At 41.7% G+C, this 14,598-nt stretch overlaps 1 protein-coding gene across 3 annotated transcripts in view; it reads right to left on the reverse strand.

The window, feature by feature from the left end:
* Positions 1–14,598, reverse strand: part of B4GALT6 (beta-1,4-galactosyltransferase 6) — a 67,794-nt gene that overhangs the window by 25,828 nt on the left and 27,368 nt on the right. For all 3 annotated transcript variants that reach the window (XM_077900354.1, XM_077900356.1, XM_077900357.1), the window contains one exon: positions 12,322–12,435. In XM_077900354.1, coding sequence (XP_077756480.1) covers positions 12,322–12,435 — 114 coding nt within the window. The remainder of the gene's footprint in view (positions 1–12,321; positions 12,436–14,598) is intronic.

Consider the following 14,598-nt stretch of genomic DNA (forward strand, 5'->3'; position numbering starts at 1 on the left):
CCCCCTCCCCCGGGCCCTTTATACTCTTCCATATCTGCCCAGGCACCACCACCACATGGATGAGTATGATCTACACCTTGTCCCAAGGAGAACCACCCCTATGGTCTTGGCCCTCAAGGCCCAACCATCCAGGGGGACCCTCCAACTTATTTTGGCTTCCCTGATTAAGCAGTTCGTGTCCACTGTGGGTCCAGTGCCCTTGGGCCATCACACCCATGTGGCTCTCCATATGTCCACTTCATCACTCAACCTCCAAAGCAACTGCCTCCGTGCCAGGCCCCAAGAGTCCCATCTACGCCTACCAATGAACTTCAATCTCCCTGGAGCTACCCTTACAAAACACTGAACAGACCCCATCCATCACTCTGCCCCATCACGTCAAAAGCAGGCAGAATTTAGCCCCTTTACATCGGGCCGAGGTCTGCTGCTAACCCTCACTGGGACTGGGATAGGTGCTGGCACACAAGGACAACTTATTAAGACAAACACCAACCTGTCAGCCACCCTGCTGAACACACTGGGCTATCACACCAAAGACTAGCCCCGATACAACAACATGATTCTTTAGCACAGACAGTTCTAGATAACCATTCAATTTTAGCTTACCTACTGGCCAGGGAAGGAGCTGTAGGTGCTGGCAAGGGCCCCACCTGCTACATGTATATTAATAGTTCTGGAATGCTTCAGACAAATTTATAAAATATGGCCCTACAGGTACAAATATTCCATAATCTCATCCAAGTGTTTGATCAAATATCTACTTTAGCCTTTTCTGGGGCTTTGGTTTATTTTCTTGGCTGGACCCCAACAAATGGGGGTGGTGGTTAAGGACAGCATTTTAAATTGCTGTTTGTCTATTGGTATCGCTGACTGGCATTTTTGCTTTGTTCAAGTGTTTCATGCTCTGGGTGACCAAAACCCTGCCAGTGGCTTGTAATATCTCCGCTGTCTTGGCAGTGCCTATGATTTTCCCTAAAGATTAATGTCTAGGCATTATGGGGTCAATTGTGATGAGAAAAACAACTATTGTTCTTCTGAAAAAACAACTTTGTTTTTCTGAGTTGCTGCCTAGGCATTTCGAAGTATGATAACCTTGCTCACACCCAGAGTCTGGATACTTAGATAAGGACTTCAGTTTAGGATTTCCGTCATAAATTCCTGCTTTGCTTTTGCCAGGCACATTTTAAAATTACCACTTAGAATGAAGTCCACAAAAAGTTAAATGACCTCTGCCCCAACCACCCTGTAAGTGATAGGTGCTGGCTACCTTGCTCTACCTCCTGCTCACTCAACCTGGAACAGGGCTGCCTTCCCCCAGCTCACTGCGCCCCCTTGCTTCTGGGATCTGTACATAAGTAAATCTTGTGACTCTACTTCCTTTGGGTGGGTATACTGAAACTGCACCCTCAGTCAAAAGGACCCCATGGGTTTCATTTCCCCAAAGTGGGAGGTCGGATGCCAACCCCATGTGGGTGGCTTGTGCCCCCTCATTCAGCAGGTCATAATCTGCATATTCTTAATATGCTAGCTCCCTCTCCTCAACACATGGTATTAGGGAAAAGACCTCATGCACAGAAAGCGAAGGGCATATTACAGAGAACAGGCAAGAAGAGGCACTGAGCAGCTGAACTGCTGGTGATGTGGTTCCCAAACAAACCTCAGGAGAAAAAAATCTCTCAAGGAGAGCCTGTGGTCAGGGAGGACTTTAGGTTCTCCCATCACCACACTCACTAAAGCTACCTTCACCCCCTTTACATACTGGATGTGCCCTCAAGTTTCACTCAAAGAAGTGTTCTGGGGCTTTAAAACCAGGAGAGGATACATCTTTCTTACTTGTAACGAATTAGGCAATCAGGCAGGCTAGCCCCCTTTATTTCATTTGTTGAGATTTCAAGGGCAACAGAAGGACCCACTGAACTCCACAGAGAATCCCCAAGCTTCACTCCATGCCTGTGCTATTCCAATGAGAAAGTGTGCTCTTTCCCCAGTTAGAAATTAAAAGGTCGAAAAATAAATCTATTTGCTGAAATCAATTTATCTAGCAGTGCTATCAGCACACAAATATAAATAACGTAATTATCAAATCTTGATTTTCATTGTTTGGAAGACAGAAGTGGGATTAGAAAGGGAAGAACAGAACTGGGTCCCTGAAAAGAGCAGGGGCTGTCAGTTAGCTAGAGGGCCAAGTGGAGGAATGAGAGTGAACTGTAAGCTATCCATTAGTCTGGCAACAAAGCCTGCATGCCAACCTATTTCTTCTACATCTGAGAAAAACTTGCTTGCATCATTGATTATGTACAACATTTACTATAATTTCTTAATGCTGAATTAGCAAGACATGTGATAATACCACACAGTTTGGAAACCTCAATGGGTCTGGGGTCTGTGAGGTACATGCAGGCCCAGACTACAGGCTCATGGAAGTGTGCCTTGTAACATATCTCATGACATGACTTAGGATATTACTTTTTTTCTTTTTTTTTAAGATTTTATTTATTTATTCATGAGAGACACACAGAGAGGGAGAGACACAGGCAGAGAGAGAAGCAGGCTCCATGCAGGGAGCCCAATGTGGGACTCGATCCCGGGACTCCAGGACTATGCCCTGGGCCGATGGCAGGCACTAAACCACTGAGCCATCCAGGGATCCCCCCTTCTATTAAAATATAATTCTTGGGGATCCCTGGGTGGTTCAGCGGTTTAGCGCCTGCCTTTGGCCCAGGACGTGATCCTGGAGTCCCGGGATCGAGTCCCATGTCAGGCTCCTGGCATGGAGCCTGCTTCTCCCTCTGCCCATGTCTCTGCCCACCCCCCTCTCTCTCTACGTCTATCATGAATAAATAAATAAAATCTTTTTTTTAAATAAAATCTTTAAAAAAATAAAAATGTATAATTCTTAAAAGAATAGTCAGTACGTATGAATTACCTACGTTTACATTTTTTTCTTACATTTCAAGTAAGATTATCTCTAGCCAGAGAGTTGTTTTCCCTATAAATCAACAGCTTTCCATGACTACTGCACTTGGTTTAGGGCCTATGATCTATTTCTTGGTACCTAAAGCCTAATTCTAGATATCCTGGCTTTTTATCACCACTTTACCCTTAGGGTTTCAAATGTGCACAGCCTAACGATCTGATGACAGTGTTGAGAAAGACCTGAATTTCCTGAAGAAATATCCTATCGGGTGAATTTCACTCCAAAGTCAAAAAATGATTTTTATGATAAGAGAGCACATACTCTCCCTTACCCTCTGGGCTGCTGCCTGAGCACAGCTCAAGGCTTATTGGTTATATCAGTCATCTTGTCCCCTGTTACCCACTGCCCGCCTTGGAACCAACCCTAGAAACTGCCTATTCCCAATGGGGAATTACTTAGGCTTCTCAACTTCTGGAATTTTGTGTCTGTTTAAACAATTTCTAATTCAACTACTCCTGAAGTGACCAAATCTAAGATTTTTTTTTTTTTTTAAGATTTTACTTATTTATTTAGAGAGAGCATGCAAGCAGGGAGAGGGCGGGGTGTGGGGGTAGGGGGGATAGATTCTCAAGCAGACTCCTTACTGAGCATAGAGCCTGATGCAGGGCTCAACCTCATGACCCTGAGATCATGACTTGAGCCAAAGCCAAGAGTCGGATGCTTAACAGACTGAACCATCCATGTGCCCAGAATGCCTGGACATTGGGCAAATGAATGAACAAATGAATGAATGGGTAGGAAGGGTGAAGCCAGCCATGTTCAAATTCTGTCTCACCTCTCTTTCTTCTGCTTTTCCTTCCAACCTGTATCCCCACCCCTTGGCTCCATCAGGTGCTAAACTATACCTATAAGACATTTGTGCCAAAGGTGTCCCACATGTAGATGACCCAAAACAATAGCCCCTGGAAAGCCCAAATTCTCATCCCCTAATCCTGCGCATGACATCTTACTTATGGTTTTGTCTCGCTTTACTCTGAATGACTAACTGGAGCATCCAGGTAATAATCTTTGCTTTTTGTCCCCACTTTTCCCTTCTAACCCACCCAATGAGCCTTTAATCCACCCCTGAAAGCCTCACAGCTTTTATCACATTCTTCCAAATGGTTCTCCTCATCCCTAACTATTGAGAAGCTGACAACCTCCTCCAGTGTCATAATTCACAACTATTACTTATTTCTTCAACTCTGACACATGTACTTGTATATGTTTTAGCATCCTGACATAGGGACATACCTCACAATGTGTGCATTTAATGGACTGCTGCTTCCTTGTTCCCAAAAGTCATTATAAAATAATGATGTGTCTTGTAAAGAAAATATGGTATGTCATATACTCCTCCCAGGATTTCTGGAACCATTTCATCACCAAGAAATTTCCATATGCAGCACCTCAGTGTTTTTTCTAGAACACCACCTCACTCCTCATCTTAAATGAACAAGTATTCTTCCTTTCAAACTGTGCTAAGTGCTCACTTTCCTAGGTCCATAGTCTTAGAGTCAGGGATAAAAGAAGGTATTCCACAGACTTACACCTACACTTTACAAAAAAATATTTACTTTCTTTCATAAATTGACCTCCTTTGAAGTTCATGATTGCTAATCATACCACCTTCTAATACCCAACCTTGTTTACTGGCAAGGAGGGACTGTCCCCTCTCCCCTTCCTGTACATCATCCTTATAAGCCCGGATCTGTATTCATTTCCTAAGCTTCACTGTCACCTAGAATGACTAGCAGTGTCAGAGTTGAAAGCCAGTCAGCTCTAGCTTAAAATTTTCTCTGCTAAAAAAAAAAAAAAAAAAAAAAAAAAATCTCTGCTAGATCCTCATTTTTCCCATCTATCTGGTCTTCTAATAAAGCAGCTCACTAAATTTGGTGGTATGGCTAAGAATCATCGGGCATGGCTGTTTAGAATGAAGGTTACTGGCCCCATTCTCAAAGCTCCTATGTCAGGAGACACCCCTGGATTACGTTTGCAGCCACCCAGCTTTATGTGAACACATTCCACCTGCTGGAACTGCCCATCACTGAGTCCTGCCTTCCAGAGGAAGAAGCTAAAACCCACTTTCCCATCCTCTCTAGCAGCTAGGAGCAGTCACGTAACCACATATACCAGCACGAACATTAAAACAGAAAGAATAACATGAGGACATGGGCACTTTACAAAACTACCTTTTCATAAACACAGTGACAGCAGAAGCTTCTAGCTTTAGGGGCACCTCTGGTCTCCAGAGCTGAGCACTGTGGTGGAATCTATGACCTCAGCTGAGTGAAAGCAAGAGATGCTTCACACAGTAGTCTGGGCCTCATTGTGGCGGCTCAGCCCCTAAATCTAACTCTGGCCACCCAGGTTTTCTGAGGACTGCCTGAGAGTGAAACTGTATTTTGGGGTTTGCAACCTGGAAATCTGATGTTCTCTATGGATCTGGAGTTTGGTTTAGAGGCTTACATTTTTAACCAGTATCCGGAGCTGCTTCTGGTGTGAATGATCCCCAGACCACACTTCTAGAAACACTGCTCCATGAGTTTTACCCAATGACGGCACCTTGTAATGGACTGAATGTTCATGTCCTCTAAAATTCATATGTTGAAATCCTAACCCTCAACAGGATAGTATCAGGAGGAGGGGCCTCTGGAAGGTGATTAGGTCATGAGGACAAAGCCTTCATAAGTAGGATTAGGGGCCTTATAAAAGAGATCTCAGAGGGATCCTTCACCCCTTCCACCATGTGAGGACATAGTGAGAGGATGGCCATTTGTGAACCAAGAATTAGGCCCTCACCGGACCCTGAATCTGCTAGTACTTTGATCCTAACATTTTTAGTCTCCGAGACTGTAAAATAAATACTTCTTGTTTAAGCCATTCAGTCTATGGTATTTTTGTTTTAGCAGCCCAAAAGGGCTTAGGACTAAGCCACACCTATTCACTCACACATACTCTTACTTCCCCTCTCTTCCTGACCCGACACACCTGATCAATAACTGTCCATGCTTGAATCCTCTGTCCAATAAATACCACTAAAGAAAATCACATAAGCACATACACTAATCTCATCGTAAGGGATAGTACCTAACACACTATCTTGAAAAAAGTAAGCTCTCAACAAAAACAAGTGTCATAATATTTGTGCATTTTAACCCTCTAGGGTTGGTGTGTGGAGGGCTCTCTTGGCTAACCAGTTAGTCACCTTTAATTTATGATTAGTTGACTCTACTTTTCATTCCCTGCAACAACTTTTTAAATATTTACCTCTACCTTTCATGCTGCTCAGTGCTTCCTGGTAAACCTCTCATATGTATGTGGCCTCTCATTTTATTAGGAACACAGAAGCAACAGGCATGAACCCCTTCACTTTCTCCACCTCATCTCCAAATGAACTGTTCTCCCTCAGGGGAGAAGCGGTTCCTATTTTCCAAGGCTAATTCTTTGACCTGAGTGTATTTCTGTTCCCTGTAAGTTTCTCCAGAATCTGGCTCCCTAATACTTCCCATCTCTTGTCTCTCTGTGATGCCTAAAACTTGCTCAGGCCCGCATTTCCCCAAATAGTTCTTCCCTCACCCTCACCTCTTCCAGATACTTTACCCCCTTCTGCTTCCCTTTTCTACTAATTTTTTTTTAACCAACTAGTTTTCATACACCTCGGAGTCATTTCTCCTGACAGTCTATTTTGCCTCTTACCCTACCTCTCTACTGAGACTGTGCTTGCTGTGGCCCTGCTTTCTTCATGCATGTCACAAGACAGAACAGTCTCTCCTTGAAACTCTGTACTCGTTGGCCTCTGGGAGCACATTCTCGGACTCTTCCATGCCCCTGACTGTTTCCCTTCTTTTACTGATGACCCCCCAGCCCCGCAAGTGCCAGTGTTCTCCAGGGACCCAATCTCGGTATTCCTGTCTCTCTGCCTCTATTTCCAGCCTATATCTCTCTGATGAAATTCAGACCCCACATTAACTCTCTTGAGCTTTAAATAAAATGGTCCCAACTCTAACTTCCTCATTAACTTCCCCATTCTCCAAATGTGATGTTTATCCTGCATTACATGTCTCAGTTAACAGACACCAAGCCAGAAACCTGCTCATGAACCCTGATCCCTCAGTTGGTCACCTCATCTGGCCAATGACATCCCTTGGCGCTTCTCTTTGGTGCCCCATCTTCTCTCTCCAATGCCCTGGCCTTGTAATTTGCTCTTGTCATTCCTCTTGGCCCCTTCAGAAAGCTTCTCACTGGTCTTCCAGATTCTAATATTTTCCCATTCTCAGCCATTTTTCAACTTGACATCACAATAATCTTTCTGAATACCATCTTAGTCACATTATTCATCTGCTGAAAGCAGTGGTATTTTGTTTTATCCTTTTTTTGCCCCTGACCTTTTGAAAGCTGTGCACTCTCACCCTAAGATATGCACACAGGCCATAAATCAACCCTTGGCATGTATGTCCAGGGGCTCTGCTCCCTCTAAGGTCTCACTCATGGATGCCCAGGGATTTGTGGACCCAGATGCCCTCAAGGCCCCTCACCTCCCCATCCAGACTCACTGTCCACATGCCCTCGCACACACCTGCCCTGGTCACAGCAGACCATCCTCTATTCTCAAAACACAGAACCTTTCATGCTCTGACACTGGTTACCTCAACTACCTACTGAACAACCTTGCAAGACCCAATTACAACATCCCCTCTCACTGACGTCTCCCTTTCCCTTCGAGAATGAACCACTGACTCCTACTAACACACAGTAACCCATTCATAGCAATGAGCACACTGCCTTTCTCTGAGCGTGTTACCTGCTCTGGCTGATAGAATTCAGCTTTGTTTCTCCTCTGCCTGTCCCTGTGAACAACCCAAGGCCACTACATATGCAGTCATGGCTTACTCTAAAATGGCTCCCACCTCTCTTTTGACAATAAATACATGCATAATGGTTTGTCACATTAAGTATTCTTTGAGCATTCTGAAGTGTATTTGCTGATTTTCATCTGAATTATTTAAACTCCTCTCAAAAAATCCTTACAGCTTGTGTTATGTTCCTAAGTCTAACAACTATAGCAATTATCAGGGTCAAACCATAAAGAAAACTATTCCACAAACAGTAAGAACAAAATATATGAAAGTTGCTGCAAATGTATTTTATTTGAATTAAGAGTTAAAAGATAGAAAACTCCAGGTAAGCCTGTCTTCATTTTAATGCAAAGTATATGAATGACATTTTCTAGCTCTACTTCACTCAGAAAAATCAAAACATCCACTCTAAGCACTTATTATTTTCTAGCTCTAGATAAAGTGAAATTTCTTCTTTACTTTGCAGCATGGAGAGTCTCACATAAATTTAAGAAAGCTGCAGGGTGCCTGGGTGGCTCAGCCAGTTGAGCATCTGGCTTTGGCTCAGATCATGATCCCAGGGTCCTGGGATTGAGTTGTGCAGCATTGAACTCTGCTCAGTGAGGAGCCTACTTCTCTCTCCACCCTTCCCCAATGCTTGTGTTGTCTCGCTTTCTCTCTTTCTCAAATAAATAAATAAAATCTTCAAAAAAGGTTTAAGAAGGCTGAAAGTGGATTAGCCCTCTGGAGAATCTACAAATATAAACAGTGACATGGAAGTCACTCATACTGTATAAATAACTCATATTAAAATAGACTTTAGAGTATAATTGAATGTAAAATATTGCTGAAATCCATCAAATCAATTTTATCTAAATTCCAATTGGAAAACTTCCAATGTTATCTTTATGGCAAGCCAGTGTTGCCAGTCCCACCGCTACACTAGAGAAAAATAAAAAGGAAGTTACAGCTAGATAATCAAACACACCAATTTTAAGCCTTAACTTCACTTTTGGTGAATATAGGAAAATTAGGTATCATTCATACTTGGACAGTTTTCATCAAGGTAGGTATTCCTACACAGACCTCCTTTAACTATTATTTAGGGAAGTATTGTATTTAATTATTTTGTATGATATTATAATAAGATTTTACACGTAGGTATTTCAGTATGATGTTCTCTATTATGGATGAGAAATAACCTGTTCATTTAAAAAAAAAAATTAGAGATGCATAGCTAAGTATAAAATCCCTTAACTCCACCCATTGCTCCCAGATTTCTCATTCCCTTAATTATTACAAACTCTGGCTCTATCAAAGCAGTTAGAAGGAAAGGGAATCCTTGCAACACTGTGAAATTGTTACTATACTCCCATATTTTGTAGGTAGGTAAAGTGAGGCTCTGTTTTGCAGAGATCACATGACTAAGTGAAGAGGCTCTACTGGATGGCCCACGCAAGGGTCTCTTGGAAGAAGTCTCATTATGTTGGCTGTATGCATAGGCCCCTTTCTAAGTAGTCATTCGTATGTGGCCAATTTTCTAATTGGATGTGGGGTTGATGCCGGATCCCATGCCAGCAGCCCATGAGGAGGTCTTCTGTGAAAAGGTGGCTCACCAAACCAGTGTGATCTTCTCTTGTGAAGAACACAAGCCTGACGGAACACAAGCAGCACCAGGACATTAGATGAAAAGGCAATGCCTCACAGCCCTGACATAATCTCTCAAGCACTAGGACAGGAGCAATTATAAGTTATGGGAGGAGGAAAACAGGGCTACTAGGAAGGCCTGGCAGGCAAATGCTTTGAAACAGAGTTTAATTAGTACCCATAAAGCAGTAATTAAGAAAATGGCAACTAAACCAAGAACAGAAAGATTTCCTAAAACTATAAATCCTTGAATATGCAAATTATGAAAATGAAACTATTGTAATCAATATTTCAACAGAACATTACTTAGTGGTTTCAGTACTGCAGAGACAAAAACATTCATTTTTAGAAAACCAAGGCTACAATAATAAAGTAATGACAAATATATAGCCACAAAAATCACAGCTTCATTCTCTACCATTAGACAGGAGATAGCAAGATTAGAATCAACTGAGAATTTTTTGTAAATACTCATACCCCCTCTCAGATTAATAAAATCACTTAGAGGATGGGACCAAGAATTATAAAAGATCCCCAGACTCAGTATAGCCAGAATCTGTTCTAGATTAGTGGATCTCCAAGTGTAGTCCAAGAATGACAAGCACCTAGAAACTTGTTAGAAATGAAAATTCTCAGACTCTACTCAAGATCTACTGCGTCTGAACTCTGAAGGTAGAGCACAATAACCTGTATTTTAAAAGACTATCCAAGGGGGTGGGAGGATGGGGTAACTGGGTGATGGGCATTAAGGAAGACACATGATATAATAAACACTGGTTATTATAGAAGACTGGTGAATCACTGACCTCTACTTCTGAAACTAATAATATACTCTATGTTAATTAATTGAATTTAAATTAAAAATATGTAAAATAAATAATTTTTAAAAATTAAAAATAAATGAATAAAAGAATATCCAGCTGATTCTGACTTATCCCAAAATTTGAGAACCATGGCCTTACATGACATTGAAAGATGGCTCATTTTATTATAGATATGCAATATCAACAATTTACCAACAATAAGCTGAAAAAACTCCTACAAATATGATGGGCAAAGGCTAGTTTCCTCAATAAAGAATACCCATGTAGAGAGATAAAAAACACATTTAGAACTGGGTACTTTAGAACCCAGGGATAAACAAGTAATTCAAAAGAATATTTATTTAAAATTTTAATTATATAAAAATCAACATAGAAGCTTATATGTAAATAGTATGCTTAAAATGGGGGGCTACAAAGAAAAAACTGCCAAAATAATAGCCCTATGACTTCTGAATGATTATGGTGGCCTTTTCAATGAGGATGTACTATCTTCATAATTTTGAAAAAAATATGTTTTTAAAATGCATTATCTCGCTTGCTATCTCATATTATGCACAAAACTTAAAGACAAAATGGTAAAACTGTTAGAAGGAAGTAAGACTATTTGTATGGCCTTCGAGTAATAAAGAAAGCTTTCTTAAGACAGAAAAAGAAAAACTTTAAATAATCTGATTGATACACTTGAAAATGTCATAACTTTAAATGTCCATAAAATAAAAGATTCCATGAAGAAAATGAAAAGATAAGCCAGGGACTGTGAAAAGCCATTATACCACATATAGCAGCCAATAGGTCACTGTTGGAATACATGTAAAGAATCTTAATCAATATGAAAATCTAATTAACCAATATGAAATTGATAAAGCACACAACTGAGTCACAGGAGAAAATATTCAAAATTACAAACACATCAAAAGTGACTCGAGGGACATCTGCGTGGCTTAGTCAGTTAACTGTCCTGACTCTTGATTTCAGCTCAGGTCATGATCTCAGGGTCTTGGGTTGAGCTCTGCATGGGCTCCATGTTTGGTGGGGAGTCTGTTAGAGATTCTCTCTCTCCCTCTCCCTTTACTCCTCCCCCTACTCATGTGTGCTCTCTCTCTAAAATAAACAAATAAATATTTTAAAAAAACATTTACTCAAACCCACTAGTAATGAGAACAGTGAAAATTCAAACGAGATATTTTTTTATTTAATATATTAGAAAAGTCCATCCACATCAAAATGATATATTCATGGGATGCCTGGGTGGCTCAGCAGTTGAGCGCCTGCCTTCAGCTCAGGCCATGATCCCTGATACCCAGGGATCAAGTCCTGCATTGGGCTCCCTGCAGGAAGCCTGCTTCTCCCTCTGCCTGTGTCTCTGCCTCTCTCTCCCTCTGCATCTCTCATGAAAAAATAAAATCTTAAAAAAAAAAAAAAATACTGGTCCGGCTGCTTTGGTACAAAAGCAAGCGAGCCTATGTAGCAACTCCAATTCTAGGCTGCACCATATGCAGAGAACTCCGGACTATGCTGCTCCCTATAGCACTACCTCATGATAGCAAAAAAGTGGAAATAACCTAAATTTCCATCAGCAGGGAAACAGGTAAATGAAATGTGGTACATTTATTCAAAGATGTACTCTATGGTAGTTAAGGAAAATAAATGGATCTATGTGTATCAACATGGATAGTTCTTTAAAAATTAAGCAAGCAAATTATAGAAAGAATTGCAATTTTAAGACCATTTATAAAAATTCCTAAAACCTTTGAAATATAATAATTTTCTATCTAACCATCTATTTATGTAAAAAATAATATCTTGTAATAATACATATTAAACTCACAATATAGGTTACTAGTGGGCAAAGGATGAGCTTTTTCTTTAGCTTTTCAATCTCCCTCCCCCTCCAAAACATGCTTTGTCAAAAAAAGAACAATCAAGTAACATGCTACATAACATGAACATTAGCACCCACAGTAATGATCTGAGTGTAGTGTGGTCAAACCATGTAGTTTTTATTACTTTATTATAACCCAAGCAAAGAGTTAAGCCAAAATTAGATGACACTTACGCATATAAGGCAGTTTTTCTGGGCAGGGTAGATATGGTGAATATGTGAAGTTTTCCGGAAGATATGTTGTTGTTTGAACAAGATAATCACTTGAATTATTGCCTTCAGGATAATCTTGGAAAGAGAGAAAAAAGTTACAACCCAAAAATTACTTTGTGCTTTGCTCCTCATATGAAATATGTCACTATCACTGTAAGAAGACCCACAATATGCAATCTGAAGAAGTACTTAAAAGCAATTATCTATAAAGAACCAGAGAAAAGCACATGCAGCTACTGTGGCTACTCTTCCCCTCACCCATCACTGCTACTGGAAAGAACCCCTCAGCATGATTTCCCGAGGGAACTCAGGGACAAGTCTAGAGAGCCGACTGGCCTGATCTGTGCATACAGAGAGAGCAGGCTTATCTGTGGCCATACAAGAACATCTGCTCCCATCCCTCCCCAGAATGAGCAAGATCAAAAGGGAATGTGAAGTACACCAGGGAAGCCTCTCCACTATCAATAGCCAAGGGCATCCTGGTCGACCACATAGCCAGAGCACTATGCTTCTAGTAAGCACTGAGCTGAGGGGTGGGAGCAATGTTTTCTCACCACCCCACACTTAAAAAACTGAGATTTACCCACTCAACTTATTTCCATAACACAGTCCATTTTAAATCTTCAAGTTACTGGTTCTGAATTCATAGGCTGTAGTCCCTGGGGAGCCCTGAAGCTGTGTATTATATTAGGTCCATTATCTTTAGATATTGCAAATTTTACAGCATAGAGGGCACTGGTTAGAGCACCACAGTCAAATGTGGAGTTCAAATCCTTGCTCCTGGGGCAGCCCAGGTGGCTCAGCGGTTTAGCACCGCCTTCAGCCCAGGGCCTGATCCTGGAGACCCAGGATCGAGTCCCACGTCGGACTCCCTGCATGGAGCCTGCTTCTCCCTCTGCCTGTGTCTCTGGCTGCCTCTCTCTCTCTCATGAATAAATAAATAAAATCTTAAAAAAAAAAAAAATCCTTGCTCCAACATGCATGAGCTTTGTGGTACAAGGCAAGACAACAGTTTCTCATCCATGCCTACCTAATGTAGCCATTTTCAGATTTCAGTAAAAGAAATGCACAAATTGCTTAGAACAATCCCTGGCCCATATACATATTCAATGGCTGGAGCTATGAGTGACTGGTTTAGAGCTGTGCACAGGACTTAACCTGGGACATTCAGATCTTTAGGAATTTTGAACCTGGAACCAAAGGGATTATGTTTCAGCCCTTTCTGGAACAAGGTCCTAAGATGCAAGCCTGAGAACCATGACCTGTCAGTTTCCTCTATGGGAAAGGAAGCTAATCTAGGAAAATGAGAGTGATGTGCAGTAAGAGACAAGACCTGGAAACAGCTGATTAAACTAGTGTCTGTCTCCTGGATCGTAAACCATGTACCCACAGGAAATGAAGCTCTCTAGCAGACACTTTAGGAAAATGCAAAGATATTCTTTCAATCTCCAGTAATCTACTCTGATGACAGTTATTCCTGTCTGAACTGGTCTGCATACAAACAGATAAGAGAACAGGCATATGACTTGAAAGAGAGGCCTGTTTGCCAGGAACCAGCAAGCAAAAGGCGAAAGGTAAAAATCACATGCCTGACTAAACTGTAAAAGCTAAACGTTCTCCCTACGGAAAAATGGTAGAAATCTGGCAATTGAACATGAAGTACATGAGAAGAGTCAAAGAACACTAAACACCGACCTCGCATACCTTTTGCCTAACCTAGATATTCATCCTTCATCAAAATGGACTGGACGGCAGATGCCGCCTGGGCTCCAGGATGGCACTTCCAGTGAAGTGAGTCCCCCGCTCCCAGGCACACCTGCTGGAAGGGACCCTACACAGGCTGCCAGGCAGAGGGCAAGACATTCTGGTACCAAGAAGGAGACAGCAGCTGGACGCAAAGGCCCAACTCCAGAGGACTGCATGGAAATTGCAGTTGTGAATTTGACAGGGCATAGGGAAGGCTTTGAGATAAGTGTATTTATTGCCAGGAAACCTCAAGAGGATGAGTAGGGCCGAATGATGTACAACCATCAAGGCCTATTCCAGTAAGTAGGAAAGTGGGAAAGCCCCAGTGACAGAATTCTCCCAGTAGCTCTCTCCAGAGAAGGCCTGGAAAGTGCTTCACAAGGAAAACCCTCCAAGCCAAAGCAGAGGGGCAGTCAGTGGACATCAACTGTTTTGTAATCCCAGGGACACATGAAGAGCATAAAGACCCCGCTAGGGGTCCATATTCTAGAT

The sequence above is a fragment of the Canis aureus genome, chromosome 6 (genome assembly GCF_053574225.1).
Source record: "Canis aureus isolate CA01 chromosome 6, VMU_Caureus_v.1.0, whole genome shotgun sequence".
Lineage (NCBI taxonomy): Eukaryota > Metazoa > Chordata > Mammalia > Carnivora > Canidae > Canis > Canis aureus.